Source organism: Heptranchias perlo, chromosome 40 (assembly GCF_035084215.1).
Source record: "Heptranchias perlo isolate sHepPer1 chromosome 40, sHepPer1.hap1, whole genome shotgun sequence".
Taxonomy (NCBI): domain Eukaryota; kingdom Metazoa; phylum Chordata; class Chondrichthyes; order Hexanchiformes; family Hexanchidae; genus Heptranchias; species Heptranchias perlo.
Genome location: NC_090364.1, coordinates 15,489,259 through 15,515,833, shown reverse-complemented (window position 1 = coordinate 15,515,833; position 26,575 = coordinate 15,489,259). Strand labels below are relative to the sequence as shown.

Below are 26,575 nucleotides of genomic sequence, written 5' to 3'. Positions count from 1 at the left end.
CTCAAGGGGGTTGGAAAACATCAGGGAGAAAGTGATGCTTCATTTGTACAGAACCTTGGTCAGACCCCATCTGGAGATCAGCGTTCAGTTCTGGGCACCGCACCTTGGGAAGGATATATTGGCCTTGGAGGGAGTGCAGCGCAGATTCACCTGAATAATAGTGAGGCTAAAACAGTTTAATTATGAGGAGGGTTTGCATAAAGGTGGCTTGTATTCGCTTGAGTGTAGAGGAGTGACCTGACTGAGATGTTTATAATGATGAAAGGAGTCGATAGGGCAGATGCAGAGAAATTAATTCCTCCGGTGGGGGAATCCAGAACAAGGGGGCATAACCTTAAAATTAGAGCCAGGCCGTTCAGGAGTGAAATCAGGAGGCACTTTTTCACACAAAGGGAAGTAGAAAATGTTGAAATCTCGTCCCCCAAAAGGCTGTGGATGCTGGGGGACAATTGGAGCTTTCAAGACTGAGATCGATAGATTTTTATTGGGTAAGGGTATCAAGGGATATGGAGCAAAGGCGGATAAATGGAGTTGAGGTACAGATCGGCCATGATCTCGTTGAATGGCGGAACAGGCCGACTCTTGTTTCGCTGGTCCTGATTGTTTTTGCCTTTTGTTTTTTCAAGCTGGCAGGAAGAGTCAAGGATGCACAATCACCTGAACAGTCAGATTACCAGGAAATGGGCAGTGGACTCGAGTCCTTCTCGGGTAAGGCATAGCTCAGCCCCCGTTGCAATCGCCTGGAGTGAGAGGACCCGTCTTGTGTTTAATGAACGTTTTTTTTTTATATAATCCCACAGACATCCGAGCTGTCCAACGCGATGACAACCAGGGCACACTCGTCGCGAGGAGAACGGACGCTGGGGTCGAGCGCCTCTCCCTTACTGGGGGAGAGCAGGAACAGGGAAGTGCATTCCGAGAGTCCAACCTGGGCCCAATCGCGCAGCAGACCGGCCTCCGTGAGCTCTCGGGGGCGGTCAGAGCCGGTGGAATCCCGAGGGAAGACTCTGGCATCAAAAGGTGATTCGAAGGAGGTGGACTTACCGGTGGTATCGATAATCTTTATGGGACAGACCCTTTGGGTCATTTACTCACTATCGCTATCAGCAGTTACATACACAGGAACGTAGGAGGCCATTCAGCCCCTCGAGCCTGTTCCGCCATTCAATGAGATCATGGCTGATCTGTATCTTAACTCCATCTACCCGCCTTGGTTCTGTAACCCTTAACACCCTTACCTAACAAAAATCTATCAATCTCAGTTTTGAAATTTTCAATTGACCCCCAGCCTCTACAGCTTTTTGGAGAAAGAGAGTTCCAGATTTCCACTCCCCTTTGTGTGAAGTGCTTCCTGACATCACCCCTGATCGGCCAAGCTCTAATTTTAAGGTTATGCCCCCTTGTTCTGGCCTCCCACCAAAGGAAATAGTTTCTCTCCATCCACCCTATCAAATCCGTTAAAATCTTAAACACCTCAATTTGATCACTGCTTAATCTTTTATATTCAAGGGAATACAAACTTAGTCTATGCGACCTGTCCTCCATAATTTAACCCTTTTAGCCCTGGTATCATTCTGGTGAATCTGCTTTGTCTCTCACGCCTGGACAGGATATGAGGGAATAGGGTTGCCAACTCTGGTTGGACGTATTCCTGGAGGTTTCATCACATGACCTCCTGCCCCCATCCGCCCCGCCCCCACACTCCCGCCATTGGTTTCCCAACACTGCTGTCCTCGCAGTGTTCCTACGCCAATGGGAAAGCGAATAGACTCTTCGTTACCTAATTGGATGATTCTTGACTGTCAGTCAAACTCCTTTTTCCCCCATATCCAATATTTTTATAACTAATAAACAAAAGTGTTTAAAGAATATTAAAAGAAAACACAACTTTTTAATGCCGCTATGATTTTTCTCCCGGGTTTTGCTCGTAGCAGTGCCCTGGAGATTAGTCTTTAATCCCTGGAGACTCCAGGGCAATCCTGGAGGGTTGGCAACCCTACGAGGGAAAGCCGTTGTCCGATCGGGGAGGCCTGCAAGGAGGAGATAGTTCGGGTACAGACTAAACGCATTCCCATGAGGGGAAAAGGAGGGGCGTCCAAAGCTAGAGCTCCCTGGATGACTAAAGAAATTCAGATTAAAAAGAAACAGAAAAAGGAGGCTTATAATAAATGTCAGGCTCACAATACAGTAGAGAATCAAGCAAGAGGAGAACTGAAAAAGGAAATAAGGTGGGTAACATAAACGGGAACACTAAAGTCTTTTATAAACATATAAAGAGTAAAATGATAGTCAAAGGAAGGGAGGGGCCGATTAAGGACCAAAAAGGAGATCTTCTTGTGGAGGCTGAGGGCATGACTGAGGTACTTAATGAGTATTTTGCATGTCTTCAAAAAGAAGAGGATGCTGCCAACTTGACAGTGAAGGAGGAGAGGGTGGAGAAATTGTATTGGATATAAATGGATAAAGAAGAGGTCGTTAAAAGATTGGCAGTGCTCAAAGTAGAAAGGTCACGGATGGGATACACCCTAGGTCACTGAGGGAAGTAACAGAGGCCCTGCCACAATCTCTCAATCTTCCTCGGCTATGGGAGTGGTGCCAGAGGACTGGAGGATTCCACATGTTACACCCCTGTTCAAAAAAGGGGAGAGGGATAAACCCGGCAATTATAGACCAGTCAGCCTGACGTGGTGGTGGGCAAACTTCTAGAGATCCATAATTCGGGACAAAATTAATTGTCACTTGGAAGAACATGGGTTAATAAATGACAGCCAACGTGGATTTGTGAAAGGCAAATCATGTCTGACAAACTTGAAGGAACTCTTCGATGAAATAACGAAGATAGTTGATGAGGTTAGTGTGGCTGATGTTGTGTATTTGGACTTTCAAAAGATATTTGATAAAGTGCATTAGGGTTAGGGTTAGGATTAGGGTTGGCAAAATTAAAGCCCATGGGATTAAAGGGGCAGTGACAGCGTGGAAACAAAATTGGCTAAGGGACAGACAGCAGAGAGTAGTGGTGAACGGTTGCTTATCAGAGTGGAGGGAAGTATACAGTGGTGTTCCCCAGGGGTCAGTATTAGGACCACTGCTCTTTTTGATATATATTAATGACCTGGACATGGGTATAGAGGGTATAATTTCAAAGTTTGTAGATGACACAAAACTTGGAAACGTAGTGAACAATGAGGAGGATAGTAACAGACTTCAGGAGGACAGAGACAGATTGGTGAAACGGGCAGACACGTGGCAGATGAAATTCAATGCAGAGAAGTGTGAAGTGATGCATTTCGGTAGGAAGAGCAAGGCAAGGCAATATAAACTAGAAGGCACAACTCTAAAAGGGGTACAGGAACAGAGAGATCTGGAGGTATATGTGCACAAATCGTTGAAGGTGGCAGGGCAGGTTGAGAAAGCAGTTAAAAAAGCATACGGAATCCTGGGCTTTATAAATAAAGACATAGAGTACAAAAGTATGGAAATCATGATGAACCTTCATAAAACACTAGTTCGGCCACAACTGGAGTGTTGTGACCAGTTCTGGGCACCGCACTTTAGGGAAGATGTGAAGGCCTTAGAGAGGGTGCAGAAGAGATTTATAGGATGATTCCAGGGATGAGGGACTTTAGTTACGTGGATAGACTGGAGAAGCTGGGGTTGTTCTCCTTGGAACAGAGTAGGTTGAGAGGAGATTTGATAGAGGTAGTCAAAATCATGAAGGGACTAGACAGAGTAGATAGAGAGAAACTATTCCCATTGGTGGAAGGGTCAAAAATCAGAGGACATAGATTTGAGGTGATTGGCAAAAGAACCAAAGGTGACATGAGGAAAAACTTTTTTACACAGCGAGTGGTTAGGATCTGGAATGCACTGCCAGAGGGGGCGGTGGAGGCAGATTCAATCATGGCCTTCAAAAGGGAACTGGATAAGTACTTGAAAGGAAAAAATTTGCAGGGCTACGGGGATAGGGCGGGGGAGTGGGACTAGCTGGATTGCTCTTGCATAGAGCCAGTGCGGACTAGATGGGCCAAATGGCCTCCTTCCGTGCTGTAACCTTTCTATGATTCTATGACTCTTTGAATTCCCATGATCCTACAAGACTGTGACTGATGTTGTGAATATGTGTCTTTTTTTTATTATTCATTCATTCATGGGATGTGGGCGTCGCTGGCGAGGCCGGCATTTATTGCCCATCTCTAATTGCCCTTGAGAAGGTGGTGGTGAGCCGCCTTCTTGAACCGCTGCAGTCCTTGTGGTGAAGGTTCTCGTTCTCCCACAGTGCTGTTAGGATTTTGACCCAGCAACGATGAAGGGACAGCGATATATTTCCAAGTCGGAATGGTGTGTTACTTGGAGGGGAAGTGCAGGCGGTGTTCCCATGCGTCTGCTGCCCTTGTCCTTCTAGGTGGTTTGGGAGGTGCTGTCGAAGAAACCTTAGTGAGTTGCTGTAGTGCACCCTGTGGATGGTACACACTGCAGCCATGGTGTGGCGGTAGTGGAGGGAGTGAAGGTTTAAGATGGTGGATGGGGTGCCAATCAAGTGGGCTGCTTTGTCCTGGATGGTGTCGAGCTTCTTGTGTGTTATTGGACGCAGGGATCAGCAAAAAAAAACCCCATTAAACTATGCCATCTTGCAGTTACAAAGAGAAAGACTTGTATTATATAATAGGGCCTTTAACACAGGAAAACATCCCACGATGCTTCACAGGAGCATAATCAGACAAAAATTGACACCGAGCCAAAGAAGGAGATATTGGGCCAGAATCTGCTGGAGTGGGGCATCTCGTGACAGGCTCGGTTAGCTCGTTAGCTCGGTTGGCGAGGGCAACGGGGCACTTGGGGCCTTAGTGAATGACAGGACCAATGGTCTATCTCCTTAATAAATGAGATTTAAGGATTGAGAAATAAACAGAGGAAGGACTGAGAAAGAGAGTGAATTCAAGTCAAATCAGATACACAAAGAGAAATAAAGAGATTGAAAGAAAGATTGGATTAAGAGAGAGAGAGAAAAAAGAGACAGGAAGTAAATTTAAGAAAAAAAAATGTAAAATTTGACATTTTTAAAATCTATAACAATTCACAACCTGAAGGTATATTCTCACTTATAATTGTTCACTTTCTGGGCAAGAAAGGTTGATTGGCAGTCATTAACAATTATCACATTGTTTAAAGGGTACTTACACTCTTAATTACTAGACTTAACTTTCTATGGCGAGTAATGTGCAAATCCAGCAACTTCATGAAGCTCACGGGGCAGTTAGTTCTGCACTGGAGTGTCAGCCTAGATTCTGTGCTCAAGTCTCTGGAGTGGGATTCGAACTCAAAACCTTCTGACTCAAAGGCAAAAGAGGACAGTCCTGGAGGAGAGGGGACCACTAACAATATCAGCTAACACGGGAGCCAGGAAGGGAAGTTGGGTGGTCAGCAGTTTGATGGGAATAGGGTCGAGGGAGCAGGAGGTGGGTCTCATGGCCAAGATGAGCTCGGAGAGGGCATGAGGGGAGATAGGAGAGGAACTAGAGAAAGATATGGGTTCAGGGCAAGGGCAGGGGGCAACCGTAGAGGAAGTTTGGCTCGGTGGGCTCGGGGAAGGGAGGGAATCAGGAGAGGCAGCTGAACGGATGATCTCAATCTTAGTGACAATGAAGTCCGTTAGCTGCTCCCACGTGTTGTTGGAAGTGTGGGTGGAGCAGGCAAGTGAGAGGGGTTTAAGGACACGGTTTGTAATGGAGAAGAGAAGCCCGGGGTTTTCTTTGCATTCCAGGCTGATCCTGTAGTAGTGAGAAATTTTGGCGGAGGAGAGCAGGGTCCGATCGTGCTCGAGGTGGTCCAGCCCGACCAATGGCTAAATCAGATGTGCACAATGAACGTTCAAGTCTGTGCCCTTTGGAAGGAGTGAAAATGGGGGCTGTAGCAGGGAGAACAACCAGGGTAAAGGTTTTACTGGGGACAAGGGCGTCAAAGGTGGAGGTCGGGGAGTGAAGGACCAGATCGATAGCTGTAGAAGTATTGGGGCGAACAGAGAGACAAACAGTTGGGAGACTGATAGTGCCTTTGTAAGTGACTTGGGGAGAGCTTTTTTCCAGGGACGGATGTAGTTGGAAGGGGGAAGGGGAACGTGAGTGGTGAGAGATACAGGGAAGTGATCAGAGATGGCCTTGCCTGTGATTGAGACGATGGGAATAGACGATGGCAAGGTCAAGGGGGTGGCCGTGTATATGGATAGGGGAGTTTATATGGATTAAGGGAGGATAGGAGGCCAGTGAACTCAGAGGAGAGAGGGCAGGGTGAGTTGAGGTGGAGGTTGAAATCAGTGCAGAGGTTAAGGGAGGAAAGCAGTGAAGATATCTCGGTGAGAAACTTGGCGTGGTATTTGGGTGGCCGATAGAGAACGAGGAGAGCTGAGAGAGATGGAACATGGTGAGATGCCAGAAGGAGGAGAAAGTGCCAGAGGAGTAGGGGGACAGACCAAAGAGTGATTTGGTGATAAGGGCCGCACCGTCACCGCGGTGGTCTGGGTGGGGCAAATGGTGGAAGATATAGCCAGGCGGGGAGGGTTCATTAAGGGGGAAGGTGTCAGCACCCATCAGCCAGGTTTCCATCAAGACCACGATGTCAATGCAATCATCTACAGTAAGCTCATGGATGGGAAGGGCCAGACAGGGTGGAACAGGGGCAGGGTGGAACCTGTCATTCTAAGTGTCAACTCAGGTCACCACCCCAGCCTTCTCTTTTCTAGAAAAAAGAGCCCCAGCCTGTTCAGTTTTCCCTGATAGTTCTAACCTCTCAGTTCTGGTATCATCCTTGTGAATCTGTTTTTGCACCTTCTCCAGTGCCTCTCTATCCTTGTTGTAAGACGGAGACCAGAACGATTCTGCTTTTGTGTCTGTCAGGAGCGGAGTCGGTGAACGGAGAGCGAGCGGGCGGCCGGAAGCCGCGGGTGGAGAGCGGATACTTCTCCCTGGAACGAGCGAAATCGGACTCGGTCCATAACTTGCCGCCCGCACCGCGCCGGAGCGCGGAGACCCGAACCGCCGGCCAGGCCGGCTCGCCCGTCTTCGGGGGCACCACGGGAGGGGGGCTGCTGGGTCACGGCCGGCTGACATCGTCCCAGAGCTCCTTCGAATCTGAGTCGAGCTGGGGCACGGGGACCAGCATCGCCAGCTCGGACGCCAGGCTCTTTCGGAGAGACTACACGGCCCTGGCGGACATCCCGAAGCCGAGGCGGATCATCAGCCGGGAGACGTTGGAGCAGGATTGTAAGCAGCTGGGGCAGCGGACACGAACACGGAGTCCTGGCCGGGAGGAGGTTGAACGCTTGTTCGGACAAGAACGCAGGTTAGAACAATCGCGAGTGTCTCGGTCAGCGTCTGTTTTAACAACTGTACGTATGACAGGGAGGAATTTTATCCTCCTGGTTCAACCATGGGGCTCTTTTCTCTAGAAAAGAGGAGGTTGAGAGGTGACCTGATAGAGGTCTTTAAAATTATGAAGGGGTTTGATAGGGTAGACGTAGAGAAAATGCTTCCACTTGTGGGGAAGACCAGAACTAGGGGCCATTTATATAAGATAATCACTAATAAACCCAATAGAGAATTCAGGAGAAACTTCTTTACCCAGAGAATGCTGAGAATGTGGAACTCGCTACCACATGGAGTAGTTGAGGCGAATAACAGAGATGTATTTAAGGGGAAGCTAGATAAACACATGAGGGAGAAAGGAATAGAAGGATATGCTGATGGGGTTAGATGAATTAGGGTGGGTGGAGGCTCGTGTGGAGCATAAACACCTGGATAGACCAGTTGGGCCGAATGGCCTGTTTCTATGCTGTACATTCTACAGCTTTAGTTAATCATGTGGTGAATAACTTGCATGGATTTATCTCAAAAATTGACAAATTACATTTCCTGTATGGACTTCCGGAACAATTATTTGCCTTTGTGCTGTCCCTGCGAAGCCTCAGTGGCGACACATCTGAGAAACACCGTGGGTGAGACTCTGGTCAGACAGCCATGCGGCCAATTTCTAAGTTGCAGCTCCAGCATGTGAGGATCCCACTGGATGCACAAAATGGAAATTTCCTCTTGTAGACGCGCAAAGTTACAGGGCGAAAAGTCTGTTGGTCGGTTTTGGTGTTTTAATGCCTGTCCCTCCATGTAATAGTTGATGCAATTGCAGGGGTTCAGCAGCTTTTCTATATGTGGGACCTGCTACATATATCTGGTGATCCCCATTGAAACCTCTGGAAGATAGGCCTCGATTTTGGGTGGGGGGTGTCAGGAGTGGTGTGTGGGAGCCCGATAGTGGGCGGCGTATCCAGACAGGTCGGGGACATGGAGATTGGGCGATCTTAACAGCAGGGCCTCATTTAAACAAAACTTCCCAGACTCCCTCCTGATACCTGGCCAGATCCACCACGTGGCCAGACCGGCGAGCGGGAATCTGGCCGCAGCCGGGCTCCCGTGGGATCGATGCCGGCAGTCAGTGGGGTGGAAAGGATTTCCTCGCATGGCGGTGGGAACGGGGATCCCTCACAGTGGCAGTCAAGATCGGGGAGGGGGGGGGGGATGCCATCTCTCAGGATTCCCCGAAGATCAGGAGGGAGGCCGAGGCTGAGGAGACCCGAGGGCTCCTTGTGGGGCCTGAGGGAGGGGCACTGCTGCTCCTCCTGGCCCACAAGGAGTTCAGAGAGAGGGATCATTTTACCTGAGCCTCTTCTGGCCAGTTGGCCCCTCCCGCCGTGGTTCTGCTGCTGGGAAACGCACTGCGCCAGACTTTAAGGTTACACTGTGGCGCCCATAACATCATCGGACCGCGACCGTTGCATCTTAAGTAGGCCCCGCCTGCCTCGACCTGGGCCTGTATCACCGCCGTTATTATTATGACGGGCGGGAACGCGGTGGGTTGGAGGGCGGATTTCAAGATTTTAACCCCTCGCCCAGCCCATTCTTACCCGTCGAGGGAAGGGGTTAAAATCGAGGCCTGTACGGTGTCAGCTATCCAAAGGAAACCAGTATTGTCATCGCCAAAAACTTGCTTTGCCAGGGTGGGGTAACAGAAATAACAAACTAGTAAGTCAACCAGATAACGCAAAATACACTAGTTGAGAGACCCGGAGAACCCCGAGATTACATCATGGACCCCCTAATATACTGGACCCCAGATTGTGCTGTCGGCCCAGCAGAATTCATAGAATGATACAGCACAGAAGGAGGCCATTCGGCCCATCGTGCCTGTGAAAGCTCTTTGAAAGAACTATCCAATAAGTCCCACTCCCCTGCTCTTTCCCCATTGCCCTGCACATTTTTCCTTTTCAACTATTTATCCAATTCCCTTTTGAAAGTTACTATTGAATCTGCTTCCACCGCCCTCTCAGGCAGTGAATTCCAGATCATAACAACTCGCTGCGTGAGAAAATTTCTCCTCATCTCCCCCCCGGTTCTTTTGCCCAATTACCTTAAACCAGTGTCCACTGGTTACCGACCCTCCTGCCAGTGGACTCTATCAAAACCCCTCATCATTTTGAACACCTGTTAACCTTCTCTGCTCTAAGGAGAAAAGTTTCAGCTTCTCCAGTCTCTCCACGTAACTGAAGTCCCTCATCCCTGGTCCCATTCTAGTAAATCTCCTCTACACCCTCTCTAAGGTTAAAAGGGTACTTACGCCATTAATTACTAGACTTAACTTTCTGTGGAATGTTTAATGGGCAGTTAACATCCAAATGCAACAACATCATGAAAATCACGGGGTGGGGAGAGGGGGGGGGGTTAAGTGGGTTGCCATTTTCACAAGGCTAACGGCGGAGCAAATCGGCCAGCGATTTGTGGTGGTTCTCAATTCACGAGGTATCTCTTCCCCGCTCTAAGTTTCTGGCCGATTAGCGCATTAGTAATGACGTGAATCATTCAGATACCGTTATTTTTTCAGCCAATTCCGCCCCACACTCTGCGGAACAGCGATCGCCATGGAGCGGGGACCGAGGTGGGGAATGTTGTGTGAGGGCAGTAGACCAGGGTTGACCAGTGGGGATGTGGGGGTGGATGAATATTCTGTAGTTTTTGTTTGATTCCGTTCGGGGAGCAGGGATTATTCACGCAGAACTTTCCCTCAGGAGGTTAAATGGGTGAGATAGACAGGGTTAAATTGGATAACCCTCAAGAACGGGCGTGGAGATCGCGGTCCACGGTTAACTCATGCCCGTTCATAGCGCTGCAGGCAGCGTGTTAAATTCCTGCCGCCTGCTGGTTTCACGTGATTGCTGCGTGCAGCCAGCCCTACCTGCCCTGTTCATTGACTGCACGCGTCAGCAGCGGCCCCGATATCGTGAGCGGCTAGCATTACTTAAAGGCAGCCTGCATCTCTTAAAGGGGCGATGCATTGTGGCTGCAAGAAGTGGTGGAATTCCTTTGTGAACTGAATCTGTGCTCTGATACTTTGAAGAATGGCTGAACATGCGAGAGAGCCATGCACCAAGGTTCTCTGATGCTGCACTGAAGGCCTTGGTGCAAGTGGTGGAGAGAAGGAGGGATAGCCTGTATCCACTGGGAAGTAGGAGGCCCTCATGACATAGGCTCAGGAGGCAGTGGGATGAAGTAGTGGAGGAGGTCAATGCCAGGAGCATAGCTCCAAGAACATGGATGCAGTGCAGGAAGAAGTTGAATGATCTGACATGAGTTGTCAAAGTGAGTGTGTTCAATCTTCAAATGGCATATTCTACCAACTGCACCACTAGCCTCATCCAGTGCTCAATTCACGACACCCCCATCACCCACCTACCAACAATCTCTATCAATCAGTACAGAACCCTTCAATTCATATGTTTTACCTCACCCTCACACTCTTAGCACTGTTGCAAGCCTCACACCCACAACTCACAGCTCACAAACACTGGCAGCTATTCAACCATGACAGCCACATCACCCAAACACCTTGCAGGCGACACATTTCCCTCTTTCTTGCAGGAGAAGGTGGCACATAACAGGAGGCAGCAAGAAAGAACTGGAGGAGGACAAGCATGCCTACACGTTTTAATCCCCATGGAGGAGACATTGCTGGTCATCATGGGAAGGGGCATCGCTGAGGCCGTGGCCACTAGCGGCGCTGGAGGGATCAATGATGAGGGTCTCTGCATACCTAATTCTCCTTCTCTCTTCCCACTTCACCCTCATCCCTCAATCTTTTCTGACTCACTTGCTGCAGATGGTGTAAGCACACACTTCTTACTTTCTTCTCTCCCCTCACCGCAGCCCAACCCGTGTCCCTTTTTCATTTCAAATACCCAAGAACTGGAACCTTCCCTGTCAGAGGAGACAGAGGAAGAAGACAATGATGACACCACCACTCGATCTTACACTCGCAGCCACCAGCTCAGAGACTGACACTGTGTGTACTTTAGCAACTAGAATAGAGGATGAATCTGCACGTGGTGAGGTACCAGGCACAAGTGCGCAGGAGCCAGGGCAGAGGGAATGGATACCGCAGGTGCCAGCTCGCCAGAGGGTGAAGTCGCATACTAGTTTTGCGACAGAGGATTCAGATGAGGACTTCGATGGGCCAAGCTACAGAAGTAGACTGATGGACGTACACAACCAAATGCTTGGTGCACTGGAAAGCCTGCCAGAAAGCCAGTGCACTATATCAGGGGGCATGGAGGAGTCCAGCTCCAACTTGGCACAGGGCTTTGCACAGAGCTTGAAGCTCATCCTTTCCAACATGGAACAGGTGGTCACCTTCATCAGCACACCTGTGGAACCCACCATGATGCAGCATCTGATAACCGATGTCACAGCTTCCATCAAACATCTAAGTGCTGCCTTGGGAGCTCAGACTGCTGCCATCATGGCTCTGGCTGCCACTGTTGAAAGTGGCTTCCAGGGCTTCACATCAGGCCAGCAATCTGTTCTCCAACAGATCACCAGGATTGCTGAGGCGCCACCCCGGGAGAGGGCAGTGGCTTCATGGAACAGGAACATGCTGTTCTCTCTCAGGGTGACAGTGTTCCTGGTGACAGCATTCCTGCTCCCACCCCTGCCACTCCGCTAGTGCCCTTGCTGTTGCCTGTCAGCCAGCCAGCCCAGACTGCTGCAGCCCAGGCCAAGATGGTGCAGTCTGAAGCCGGGCCCTCTCAGCCCAGAGCTGCTCCAGGTCGTCCTCCAAGGCCATCTGCACCGTTCTCAATTGAAGGCCAGCAGCCTTCCACCTCCCATGCTCCAGCCACTGGGGAAGCACCTCGTAGGAGCACTAGGAAAGGTAAAGACTTGAAAGATAGGCACTGAGGGAATGCACAAGGGTGCCTAGTTTAATTTTGTATGCATTATTTAGTGATTGACTTGATAAATTTGGATTTGCCTTTGCATTTGGTGATGGCGTTTATTTCTGCGGTGAACTGAGGCAGGAACCGATAAGTATTGTAAGAAAGAGGACGATGTGATGGTCAGTGAGAGAGGGAAGGTAAGGAGTGTGGGACTGTTGGTGAATGGGGAGATGTAGTTGAGGTTACTGGTATCACTCACTAATAATCTGATCACCTAGAGCCCTGGCAGAAAGGGGGTGTCTACGTTGTAGCCCCCCTTCCTCTTCCTCCACTTCCTCCTCCTCCACTTCCCCCTCAGCTTCTCGCCTGATGGGCGGTGGCAAGGGCTGTTCCCTCATGATGGCCAGGTTGTGCAGCATACTACCACAAATCCTGATACCTTCTCAGCTGAGTTCTACAGGGCTCCTCCAGAGCAGTTCAGTATTGAGTAGAATGGGCCTATACCCTCTGGAGTTTAGAAGAATGAGAGGCGATCTCATTCAAACATATAAGAGTCTGAGAGGGCTTGACAGGGTAGATGCTGAGAGATTGTTTCCCCTGGCTGGAGAGTCTAGAACTAGGGGACATCGTCTCAGGATAAGGGGTCGGCCATTTAAGACTGAGATGAGGAGGAATTTCTTTACTCAGAGGGTTGTGAATCTTTGGAATTCTCTACCCCAGAGGGCTGTGGATGCTCAGTCATTGAGTATATTCAAGACTGAGATCAATAGATTTTTGGAATCTAAGGGAATCAAAGGATATGGGGATCGGGCAGGAAAGTGGATTTGAGGTGAAGATCAGCCATGATCTTATTGAATGGCGGAGCAGGCTCGAGGGGCTGTATGGCCTACTCCTGCATCTATTTCTTATGTCCAGGAAGCATTGTTTGAGGACTCCTATGGTGTACTCTATGATGTACCTTGTGGCATCATGGCTCTCGCTGTAGGCCTGCTGTGCACATGTGCACGGGTTCCTGACCGGAGTCATGAGCCATGTCATGAGGGGATAACCCTTGTCGCCCAGTAGCCAGCCTTTGACTTGCCGTGCTGGTTCAAATACAGGTGGAACAGAGGACTGCCGCAGAATGAAGGAATCATGAGTGCTGCCAGGACTGCGGGCGTTCTCCTGCATGATGCGCTGCCTGTGGTCGCACACCAGCTGCACATTGACGGAGTGGAATCCCTTTCTGTTCATGAATGTGTCCGAGTTCAGATGAGGAGCACACAAGGCGATGTGCGTGCAGTCAATGGCATCCTGCACCATGGGGAAGCCTGCAATGCGAGCAAATCCTCGTGCTCACTCCTCCTGCTTGTCTCTGGCAAGAGAGAATGAGATGAATGTGTTTCTCATTATATAGAGAGCCTCAGTGACCTCCCTTATACTGCAGTGCACTGCAAATTGTGAGATATTGCTTATATCTCCAGCAGCAGCCTGAAAGGCGCCAAAGGCATAAAAATTAAAAGTCACGGTCACCTTGACAGCCACAGGCAATGCTGTCCTTACCCTGCTTTGAGGCTGCAGTTATGGCTGCAGCAGTTGACAGATTTCAGTCATGACCTCCTTTGTGAACCGAAGATGTCTGATACACTGGTCGTCGCTGAAGTTAAGGTAAGAGAATTGCTCCCTGAAGACCCTCCGTAGATATGGCCTCCTGCTGAGTGCCCTGCTCCTCCTCCTCCCCTTCTAGCTTGTCCCGCTCTGTGTGTCCTCTCTTCATTCTCCCAGTCATGTTCAATTCCCAGAGGAAGCCCTACCAGGCCATCCACGTCAAAGCAACTTCTTTCACCTCAATATTTTAAATGGCACAAATAGAACTGCAAGACCAGCCAGACCACTCCCTGTAGAGCACTTACTGAAACTTTAGCCAAGTCTAGGAAACCTCCAGAAACGCTACAATTGCACCAGCAGCCAGAAGAAATAATCCAGCAACTAACCTGTGAGTACTTCATGATCCCTTTAAATAGCACTGATGGGGTGTCCTTCATGGTGTTTAACGTCGTGTTGAGCTGTGAGAGGTTAAGACAGGGCGTTAGGTGGAGTGTGGAGTTGCAAAATGGCAGCAGTGGCTTCACGTCATAATCTCCCTACTCTGCAGGCCGTCTGCGGGCGATAGGTGCATGCACAGGCAACCCCCCTTTACCAAGATGGCGTCCTAACAGCAATATGATAATGACCAGATAATCTGCTTTTTTGGTGATGTTGGTTGAGGGATAAATATTGACCAGAGAGAACGCCCCTGCTCTTCTTCGAAATAGTGTCATGGGATCTTTTACGTCCACCTTGAGAGGGCAGACGGGGCCTCGGTTTAACGTCTCATCTGATAAATGACACCTCTGACAGTGCAGCACTCCCTCAGTACTGCCGCCGGGAGTGTCAGCCTGGATTTTGTGTTCAAATACCTGGAGTGAGACTTCAACTCACAACCTTCTGAGTCAGAGGCGAGAGTGCTACCCACTGAGGCACACAAACATGCAAATGGACACGTACTCAAACACATGTACATGGATTTACATTTACCTGTGTGTGCTCCCGTTCACACACACACGCACTGTATCAATTATTACAGTTCTTACGTGGCCTTGCACTGACCTAATAGTCCTAATATGGTTCACACAGGAGAGCCAAGCCTGTGTCTCTTTATCACACACAATCTCTGAAGGGAGAGTGATGCAGAGTATCCTCTGTCCCCATTCTGACCGGTCGGACTCTCTGTTCATTTTTCATTTCGAGTAATTGCAGCAATTTGGATTTTGCTTGTGTTTCCTGGGCTGAGTTTTTTAACTAGTAATATTTCTGTCAGATTAAATTCAGCAATTTTCTCACCAATGAACCAACAGTCTGAAACTAGTTTAGTTGCCGTAGTGATTTGAAGTTTCAATTAGTAAACAAAGGTAATGTTAAGTACAATCTCAAGCATTTCATGCTGTGGTGAGAAGATGGCTCCCTTGAAACACTCCATTCAGTTATCACAGCAGGGGGCTTAGCTAAGTCAGAGGCTAAGGAGATGTCTGGTCACACATCAAAGGGTAGTAACTTTGATTAATAGCTGAGTGAGCTGAGTTTCCTCTGTCTCACAGACATAAGGCAGGGCACAGAGACAACTCTCTCTCAGACACAGGGGGTGAGCTGTCTCCTCACAGCAGAAGTAAGAAACTACTATATTTAAAAGTTTAACTTCCTAGAGGACGTGGGCTAAGAGTTAGTAAGGTGCATCTTTATTGCTTTTTCATAATTGAGCAGTGTATAAAAATTACTGTGAAAGCGATATACCTTTCATTCATTTATTTCATATAAAATAAACCAGTTAATAAATTGCGTTTATCTCAATAGAATGCTTTCCAGTCTTCCTGCCAACAGTCCCCGGGTCATGCTATCATTTAACTAGATACTGGGCAAGAAAAGATGTACAACTGATAGTGGAGAATGCAAAGTCCGTTTACGGGACTGACCAGTGGCATTGAACCTGAGATAATATCTAGTGCAAAAACCCGAGAATTTTGACAGTGATCTTCCTCCTGATTCTGTACTTTTTCAATAGAAATTTACTTAAAAATATTAATCGTGACAACTTACAGGATGTAACCGTCATTGACATTATACAATGAAAAACTGAAGCTGGTTTTTAATAGAATATTAGTGTGTCTTTTTTGTGTCGGCCGTCGCTCAGTGGGCAGCCCTCTTGCTTCTGAGTCAGAAGGTTGTGGCTTCAAGAGACTCCCACTCCAGAGGCTTGAGCACAAAATCTAGGCTGACACTCCAATGCAGTACTGAGGGAATGCTGCACTGTCGGAGGTGCCGTCTTTCGGACGAGATGTTAAATTGAGGCCTCGTCCGCCCTCTCAGGTGGATGTAAAAGATCCCATGGAACTATTCGAAGAAGAGCAGGGGAGTTCTCCCCCAGTGTTCTGGCCAATATTTATCCCTCACCCAATGTCACTAAAAAATCAGGCATGGATTTCAGGAAAGACTGAACAGGCTGAGGCTCTTTACTCTAGAAAAGAGAAGTTTGAAAGGTGACCTGATAGAGGTCTTTAAAATTATGAAGGGGTTCGATAGGATAGATGTAGAGAAGATGTTTCCACTTGTAGGGGAGACCAAACTAGAGGCCATAAATATAAGTCACTAATAAATCCAATAAGGGATTCAGAAGGTACTTCTTTACTTGTTGGGCTTGCAGTATAGAGCAAGCCCAATGAGAGGGGGGCAGTTCTGGATTTAGTTCTAGGAAATGAAGAGAGGCAGGTGGAAGAAGTAGCAGTGGGAGAGCATTTTGGTGGTACTGATCATAATACAGTTAGTTTTAGCATCATTATGGAAAAGGACAAAGACAGAACAGGAGTTAAAGTTTTCAATTGGGGAAAGGCCAATTTTACTAAACTGAGAAGTGATTTAGCAGAAGTAAACTGGAAACAGCTCCTTGAAGGTAAATCAGTGTCAGAGCAGTGGGAGACATTCAAAGGGGTGATTCGAGGGGTTCAGGGTAAACATGTTCCCACAAAGAAAAAGGAAGGGGCTGCCAAATCTAGAGCCCCCCTGGATGTCAAGAAGCATTCAAGGTAAGATAAGGCAGAAAGAGAAAGCCTATGATAGACACCAGGAACTCAATACTACGGAAAGCTTAGAGGAGTATATAAAGTGCAGGGATGAAGTTACAAAGGAAATTAGGAAAGCAAAGAGAAGGCATGAAAAAATATTAGCAGGTAAAATCAAAGAAAACCCAAAGATGTTTTATAAATACATTAAGAGCAAGAGGATAACTAAGGAAAAAGAGTAGGGCCTGTTAGAGACCAAAAAGGTAAACTATGTGTGGAGATGGTCAGTGTGGGTATGGTTCTTAATACTTTGCATCTGTCTTCACAAAGGAGACAGATGATGCAGAGACTGTAGATAAGGAGGAGGAGTGTGAAATATTGGATGGGATAAACATAGTGAAAGAGGAAGTATTAAGGGGATTAGCATCTTTGAAAGTGGATAAATCACCAGGGCCGGATGAAATGTATCCCAGGCTGTTAAAAGAAGCAAGGGAGGAAATAGTGGAGGCTTCAACAATCATTTTCCAAACTTCACTGGATACAGGCAAGGTGCCAGAGGATTGGAGGACTGCTAATGTTGTACCGTTGTTTAAAAAGGGAGCGAAGGATAGACCGAGTAATTACAGGCCAGTCAGCCTAACCTCGATGGTGGGCAAATTATTGGAATCAATTCTGAGGGACAGGATAAACTGTCAATTAGAAAGGCACGGACTAATCAAGGGCAGTCAGCACGGATTTGTTAAGAGGAGGTCGTGTCTGACTAAATTGATTGAATTTTTCGAGGAGGTGACAAGGAGGATCAATGAGGGTAGAGCAATTGATGTAGTCTACATGGATTTTAGCAAGGCTTTTGACAAGGTCCCACATGGCAGATTGGTCAAAAACATAAAGGCCCATGGAATCCAAGGGAATGTGGCAAATTGGATCCAAAATTGGCTCAGTGGCAGGAAGCAAAGGGTAATGGTCGATGGGTGTTATTGCGACTGGAAGGCTGTTTCCAGTGGTGTGCCACAGGGCTCGGTACAAGGTCCTTTGCTTTTTGTGGTATACATTAACGATTTGGACTTAAATGTAGGGGCATGATTAAGAAATGATAGGAGGAAAGCTGTAGACTGCAGGAAGATATCAATGGACTGGTCAGATGGGCAGAAAAGTGGCAAATGGAGTTCAATCTGGAGAAGTGTGAGGTAATGCATTTGGGGAGAGCAAACAAGGCAAAGGAATACACAATAAGTAGGAGGATATTGAGAGGTGTAGAGGAAGTGAGGGACCTTGGAGTGCATGTCCACAGATCCCTGAAGGTAGCAGGACAGGTAGATAAGGTGGTTAAGAAGGTATTTTTTTTATTTGTACATGGGGATGTGGGCGTCGCTGGCAAGGCCAGCATTTATTGCCCATCTCTAATTGCCCTTGAGAAGGTGGTGGTGAGCCGCCTTCTTGAACCGCTGCAGTCCGTGTGGTGAAGGTTCTCCCACAGTGCTGTTAGGTAGGGAGTTCCAGGATTTTGACCCAGCGACGATGAAGGAACGGCGATATATTTCAAAGTCGGGATGGTGTGTGACTTGGAGGGGAACGTGCAGGTGGTGTTGTTCCCATGCACCTGCTGCCCTTGTCCTTCTAGGTGGTAGAGGTTGCGGGTTTTGAGATGCTGTCGAAGAAGCCTTGGTGAGTTGCTACAGTGCATCCTGTGGATGGTACACACTGTAGCCACAGTGCGCCGGTGGTGAAGGGAATGCATGTTTAGGGTGGTGGATGGGGTGCCAATCAAGTGGGCTGCTTTGTCCTGGATGGTGTTGAACTTCTTGAGTGTTGTTGGAGCTGCACTCATCCAGGCAAGTGGAGAGTATTCCATCTCACTCCTGACTTGTGCCTTTTAGATGGTGGAAAGGCTTTGGGGAGTCAGGAGGTGAGTCACTCGCTGCAGAATACTCAGCCTCTGACCTGCTCTTGTAGCCACAGTATTTATGTGCTGGTCCAGTTAAGTTTCTGGTCAATGGTGACCCCCAGGATGTTGATGGTGGGGGATTTGGCGATATGGGATACTTTCCTTTATTAGCTGAGGCATAGAACATAAAAGCAGGGATGTTATGCTGGAACTGTATAAAACACTAGTTAGGCCACAGCTTGAGTACTGCGCACAGTTCTGGTCACCACATTACAGGAACGACGTGACTGCACTAGAGAGGGTGCAGAGGAGATTTACGAGGATGTTGTCAGGACTGGAGAATTTTAGCCATGATGACAGATTGGATAGGCTGGGGTTGTTTTCCTTGGAACATAGGAGGCTGAGGGGTGATTTGATTGAGGTGTACAAAATTATGAGGGGCCTAGATAGGGTGGATAGGAAGGACCTATTTCCCTTAGCGGAGAGGTCAATAACCAGGGGGCAGAGATTTAAAGTGATTGGTAGAAGGATTAGAGTGGAAATGAGAACATTTTTTTTCACCCAGAGAGTGGTGAGGGTCTGGAATTCACTGCCTGAGAGGGTGGTAGAGGCAGAAACCCTCAACTCATTTACAAAATACCTGGATGTGCACCTGAAGAGCCGTGACCTGCTGGGCTACGGACTAAATGCGGGAAAGTGGGATTAGGCTGGGTGGCTCATTTCTCAGCCAGCGCGGACACGATGGGCCGAATGGCCTCCTTCTGTGCCGTAAATTTTCTATGATTCTATTTCTATGATTACTATGAGTGGCGAGAATGTGGAACTTGCTACCTACCGCATGGAGTGGTTGAGGCAAGCACCATAGATGCATTTAAGGGTAATCTAGATAAGTACATGAGGGAGAAAGGAATAGAAGGATATGTTGATGGGGTTAGATGAAGTAGGGAGGGAGGAGGCTCGTGTGGAGCATAAACACCGGCATAGACCAGTTGGGCCGAATGGCCTGTTTCTGTGCTGTAAATTCTGTGTAATTCTATGTAATTGTCATGATCCCACTGCTACCCTGCGGGACAGCGAACTCAATGGAGAATGAGGGTCAAACCTGAAAGCTGCCTGGTCTGTATGAGTCAGCACCAAAACGGGTGGGGGAGGGGAGCAACAGCATTGCGACAATAAAATAAATTTGACGTGTTGGCAGCAGTGGACACTAGCAGATAATTCAAGCGGCAGTATCTAATGCAAAATTGCTGCTGATATCTGGTTATCTTTTCAGGTTTCAACAGACTTTCAGTAACCACAGGTAATTTTACCTCTTGTGTTATTGACTGCTGGCCATCTGAGCACTCTGCAGTAACAGTATTGTACCTGTAGTTTGTATCGCTGCTCACATGACACACTTTGGGAAGGATGTCAAGGCCTTGGAGAGGGTGCAGAGGAGATTTACCAGAATGGTACCAGGGATGAGAGAATTCAGTTATGCGGAGAGACTGGAGAAGCTGGGATTGTTCTCCTTAGAGCCGAGAAGGTTAAGGGGAGATTTATTTGAGGTGATCAAAGTGATGAAGGGTTTTGATCGAGTAAATAAGGAGAAACTGTTTCCAGTGACAGGAGGGTCGGTAACCAGAGGGCACAGATTTAAGAAAATTGGCAAAAGAACCAGAGGCGAGATGAGGAGAAATTTTGTTATACAGCGAGTTGTTATGATCTGGAATGCACTGCCTGAAAGGGCGGTGGAAGCAGATTCAATAATAACTTTCAAAAGGGAATTGTTTATATACTTAAAAAGGAAAAATTTGCTGGGCTAAAGAGCAAGAGGGGAGTGGGACTAATTGGAAAACTCTTTCAAAGACCCAGCACAGGGACAATGGGCTGAATGGCCTCCTTCTATGCTGTATCAGTCTATGAACGGTGACTGTGCTTCAGAAGTGATCCGACAGTGATAAGGCAGCATTTAAACGCAAGAGCCAGAAAATTCCTCTGCTTCGGAGGATAAAAACAACCAGATAATCTGGGCAGGTGGGGGAGGGATGAGGAGGGGTGGGCTGGATCCCTGCCTCCTTTGTGTGTTTCAAAATTCTGTTGGGAGTAGGGACTGACATCTCAGAAAGATGAGGCATGAAGTCATCCATGGCCAGCTCTACCACATCTGTCCCCCACCGCATGAAGCAGGCCCAGATATGTGCCAAGAACTGATGCTGATGGAAGAGGGGCTACTAAAATTACAAAGCTCGGCTTCCCGACCTGAAATAAAACCAAGATTGAGTTTGTTCATCCTTTAGACAATCCCAGCATAATACGAGTTGAACAAAGCTCTAGAAAAGTGCTAAGGGAAAGTGCTTGCTTGTTTGCTGTGAATAAAACAAGGCCGTATTTCCCTCGTAAACTGCCCTGAGACCTCATTCTGAAATGGGGCCGCTCTACAAATGGAAGTTTTATTTTGAGAAGTCCTTTAGTGGTCGGAGGTGTCAATTTGCAGTTGCTCTGTGATGCAGAGTATTTGCAATCCCAATGAGCTCCATTAATTTGTGCCCATGGTTACCTCAACTGGATCGGCACGAAGTAAATGCCTGGCCCTCCTCCTAAAGGGAAGCAGGCAAAAATAGCAACGGGGCATGGACTTCGCCCCTTTCCGGGAGGTCCATGCCCTTTTTCGGGATATCGGTGTCCCATTCTGGGAGGTGCATGCCCCATTCTGGGAGATCCATGCCCCTTTCCCAAAGATCCTGCCCCATTCCGGGAGAGCCAGGCTCCATTCTGGGAGATCTGTGCCCCATTCCGGGAGATCCAATTCACATTCCTCGAGATCCATGCTCCATTCCGGGAAATCCATGTCCCTTTCCACGAGGTCCATGCCCCATTCTGGGAGATCCATTTCCCCATTCCCAGAGATCCTTGCCCCATACCGGGAAAGCCAAGCCCAGGAGATCCTTGCTCTGTTCCAGCAGATCCAAGCTTCATCCTGGGAGATGCTTGCTCTGTTTTGGGATATCTGTGCCCCATTCCGGGAGATCCATGCCCCATTCCCCGAGATCCATTCACCATTCTGGGAGATCGATGCCCTATTCTGGAAAATCCATGCCCTATTCCGGGAGATCCATGCCCCATTCTGGGAGGGTTGGCAACACTAGATGCAACGTGTAGCTCTGTGTCAACAATGTTCATCAGCTCTTACCTCAGAAGAGTGCCTTGAGTTCCACCAGGACGATACTTTTCCACAGCAGCTGTTCTGCGGCCTTTCTGAGTGAGATTGCCATTTTTGGCCAAATTAAGGCCATTTTTTTGTCCTGGGGCCATGTGCTTACCAGGAAATGGGTCGAGAGTCTCCAAACTCATTTCATGTAAATGAAATCCGACGGAGAAAGAGAAGCCTTTCATTCTATCAGCCAGGGCCATTCAGACCCAGGTCCTAGTGATTACCAGGGATGAGGGACTTCAGTTATGTGGAGAGACTGGAGAAGCTGGGGTTGTTCTCCTTACAGCAGAGAAGGTTAAGGGGAGATTTGATAGAGATGTTCAAAATCGTGAACGGTTTTGATCGAGTAAATAACAAGAAACTGTTTCCAGTGGCAGAAGGGTCGGTAACCAGGGGACACAGATTTAAGGTGATCGGCAAAAGAACCAGAAGGGAGATCTGGAATGCACTGCCTGAAAGATTCAGTAGTAACTTTCAAAAGGGAATTTGATAAATAGTTGAAGGGGAAAGATTTGCAGAGCTGTGGGGAAAAAGCAGAGGAGTGGGACTAATTGGATAGCTCTTTCAAAGAGCCGGCACAGGCACGATGGGTCGAATGGCCTCCTCCTGTGCTGTATTAGCCTATGATTCTATGATTCTAAAGTAATTGATAAGAAAACCGAAAGTGGGATTGGATTCCGCTGTAACACCCAGTGTCACTGAATGAGGTCACGTTGACTGTGTTCCCAACAGGCCGGTCACTGACACATACCGGGAATACAACTCCACCAATGTGGGAAGAACAGGGAGAGAATCGACAACCTCCCTTCGGCTCAATGAGGAATCGAGAAAGAGCAAGGTTTATCCCAGAAAGTTTCAAAAGAAGGAGGTCAGTCACAGTTCATATGTTTTCAGCTTTCAAAGATTTATTTGCTAGGTGTTTCCTTGATGGCCCAGTTGTTAAATACGCTTCCTGGTCTCTGGTTGAATGATTCAAATCAGAAAGTCAAGCATCAGTCCCCAGTTTGTGCTGAGTTGGCTGATCCCAGCTGAGGTGTAGGCTTAGATGCTGTGATTCACCCCAACTGGCCAGGGCTAAGGCTTCCTACTGCTGATTGCTGAGGAGTGACCCCTACTGGAAGTACACACGTTGAGGTTGTGTGCCTACATAGTCTGCTGACACTCACTCCCTCCATGGACTTACTCCAATCCACCTCTGCATCTCCTCCAGCCCCTATGTCCCTCCACGCAGTCTCTGCTCCTGCAAATCTGCTGTGCCTCTGCCTCTTCCTCTCACTCTCTCCCTCTGCCACTCCCTCTCTTTTACCATTGGCAGCAGAGCCAGCCCCTGCTATCTAGAACTTCCTCCCCCCAGTAGTAATACTTTGAATATACAGTCTGTCCTGTCCTTCCCCCCCCACCTAGACTTTTTCCTGAAATATTACATGGAATGTACAATGCCGAAACAGGCCATTCGGTCCAACTGGTCTGTGCTGGCGATTATGCTCCACAGGAGCCTCCTCCTACCTTACTTCATCCAACCCTATCAGCATAACCTTCTATTCCTTTCTCCCTCATGTACTTATCTGGCTTCCCCTTAAATGCATCTATGCTATTCGCCTCAACCACTCCTTGTGGTAGCGAGTTCCCCATTCTTACCACTCTCTGGGTAAAGAAGATTCTCCTGAATTCCTTATTGGATTTATTAGTGACTATCTTTTTTATTTGTTCATGGGATGTGGGCATCGCTGGCAAGGCCAGCAATTATTGCCCATCGCTAATTGCCCTTGAGAAGGTGGTGGTGAGCCGCCTTCTTGAACCGCTGCAGTCCGTGTGGTGAAGGTTCTCCCACAGTGCTGTTAGGAAGGGAGTTCCAGGATTTTGACCCAGCGACGATGAAGGAACGGCGATATATTTCCAAGTCGGGATGGTGTGTGACTTGGAGGGGAACGTGCAGGTGGTGTTGTTCCCATGTGCCTGCTGCCCTTGTCCTTCTAGGTGGTAGAGATCGCGGGTTTGGGAGGTGCTGTTGAAGAAGTTTTGGCGAGGTGCTGCAGTGTATCTTGTAGAGGGTACACACTGTAGCCACTGTGGTGAAGGGAGTGAATGTTTAAGGTGGTGGATGGGGTGCCAATCAAGCGGGCTGCTTTATTATTATATTTATGGGCCCTAGTTTTGGTCTCTCCCACAAGTAGAAACATCTCTACATCTATCCTATCAAACCCTTTCATAATCTTAAAGACCTCTATCAGGTCACCCCTCAACACTCTCTTTTTGCTGCCCTCCTGCTATGACTAATGATGGAAGCCCGGTGTTGACTTGATGTTAGTTTCTGTTGCTATGTCACAGGCTGTGGCGGTCCCTTTGTTACAAGTAGATGTGACTGTGCTGCGATACATGCTGGAAATTTCCTCGGAGCTGCTCCCACGCTGCCACCGTCAGAAGGGCAGCGGAAATCGAGGAAATTCCCAGCCACAGACGTAGCCGAATTTTTGTTGCCTCTATTTAATGAAGTGGCTGGTTTCGAACGACTGATCAGGATATCAAAAAATGAATATTGAAGATCATTATTCCAGTGTAAGATTTTAAAAAAACAATCTAAATCCAAGCTGGGTATTGGTCGCTATCAATAATAATTTGGAATAAAAATTGAAAGTACTTTTTGTAAAATTCGTGGGACTGGCTGGTACCAGGGGCTGACCTTTCACCTCTGTCACTTTCATACCAATCCAGCCCAGACTGATGGACGATAGTTGCCTCTGTCAGCTGGCTGTGAGGTTCCTATGTGAAATGAGTTGGACAGTTTCAACCCACTCCTAGCACAAAATGGACTACTTAGGAACAGAAGGAGGCCATTCAGCCCCTTGAGCCTGTTCCGCCATTCAATTAGATCATTGCTGATCTGTATCTTAACTCCATCTACCCGCCTTGGTTCCATAACCCTTAATACCCTTACCTAACAAAAATCTATCAATCTCAGTTTTGAAATTTTCAATTGATCCCCAGTCTCAACAGCTTTTTGAGGAAGCGAGTTCCAGATTTCCGCTCCCCTTTGTGTGAAGAAGTGCTTCCTGACATCACCCCTGAACGGCCTAGCTCTAATTTTAAGGTTATGCCTCCTTATTCTGGACTCTCCCACCAGAGGAAATAGTTTCTCTCTATCTACCCCATCAAATCCTTTAATCATCTTAAACACCTCAATTAGATCACCCCTTTATCTTGTATATTCAAGGGAATACAAACCTAGTCTGTGCAACCTGGCCTCATAATTTAACTCTTTTAGCCCCGGTATCATTCTGGTGAATCTGAGCTGCACCCCCTCCAAGGCCAATATATCCTCCCTGAGATGCGGTGCCCAGAACTGAACGCAATACTCCAGATGGGGTCTGACCAGAGCTTTAAACAACTGTAACATAATTTCCACCCCTTTGTATTCCAGCCCTCTTGAGGTAAAGGCCAACATTCCATTAGCCTTTTAAATTATTTTTAGTGATTTCCGTCTCTAAATCCCTCAGCTCCTCCACAGTTCTGAGCTTCTCGCCATTTAGAAAATACCCTGATCTATCGTTGTTAGGTCCAACGTGGATGACCTCACATTTCCCCACATTGAACTCCATCTGCCACAGTTTTGCCCATTCATTTAATCTCTCAATGTCTCTTTGCAACTTTCTGCTCCCATCTACACTATGTACTGTGCCACCTGACTTAGTGACGTCAGCAAACTTAGATATATGGCTCTCGACTCCTTCATCCAAATTATTTATAAATATAGTGAAAAGCTGCAGCCCCAATATTATCATTAATTGGCAATCTCCCAGAATGACTAGTATGGGAAATGTGAAACGAGTACAGGAGGAGCATTTTGCAAGGATGGAGCTGAGCAGAGAGAGCTTTACTCTGCACCTAACTGGCTACAGTCGAGCCAGAGGTGCTTGGTGCTGCTGCTGGAGGGCAGAATTTCCATAATGGAGGGAAAATTGTTGAGGGAGTGTGTCCATGATTTCGTTATGAGCTCCCGGCAGGGAAGATCCCGCAATTGAAGTACTCCTCCTCCCACACTTCTGGGCTCCATATTATAAAAAGAGGCACTACAGAAGGTGCAAAAAAAGATTTACTAGGGTGATACCAGAATTGAGAGAATACACTTGTCATGAAAGACTGAACAGGCTGGAGTTCTTTTCTCTAGAAACGAGAAGGCTGATAGAGGACTTTGAAATTATGAAAGGGTTTGATAGGGGAGACGTAGAGAAGATGTTTCCAAGGTGAGGTAGCCAATTGGATAAAAAATTGGATTGACGACAGAAGACAGAGGGTGGTTGTAGAGGGTTGTTTTTCAAACTGGAGGCCCGTGACCAGCGATGTGCCTCAGGGATCGGTGCTGGGTCCGCTGTTATTTGTTATTTATATTAATGATTTGGATGAGAATTTAGGAGGCATGGTTAGTAAGTTTGCAGATGACACCAAGATTGGTGGCATTGTGGACAGTGAAGAAGGTTATCTAGGATTGCAACGGGATCTTGATAAATTGGGCCAGTGGGCCGATGAATGGCAGATGGAGTTTAATTTAGATAAATGTGAGGTGATGCATTTTGGTAGATCGAATCGGGCCAGGACCTACTCCGTTAATGGTAGGGCATTGGGGAGAGTTATAGAACAAAGAGATCTAGGAGTACAGGTTCATAGCTCCTTGAAAGTGG

At 47.8% G+C, this 26,575-nt stretch overlaps 1 protein-coding gene across 2 annotated transcripts in view; it reads left to right on the top strand.

Annotated features, from left to right (window-relative positions):
* The window catches only part of LOC137305738 (myosin phosphatase Rho-interacting protein-like), a 242,455-nt gene that overhangs the window by 47,934 nt on the left and 167,946 nt on the right, over positions 1-26,575 (top strand). For both annotated transcript variants that reach the window (XM_067974676.1, XM_067974675.1), the window contains exons 2-5: positions 627-708; positions 801-1,020; positions 6,891-7,335; positions 22,632-22,767. In XM_067974676.1, the coding sequence (XP_067830777.1) occupies positions 627-708; positions 801-1,020; positions 6,891-7,335; positions 22,632-22,767 (883 nt within the window). The remainder of the gene's footprint in view (positions 1-626; positions 709-800; positions 1,021-6,890; positions 7,336-22,631; positions 22,768-26,575) is intronic.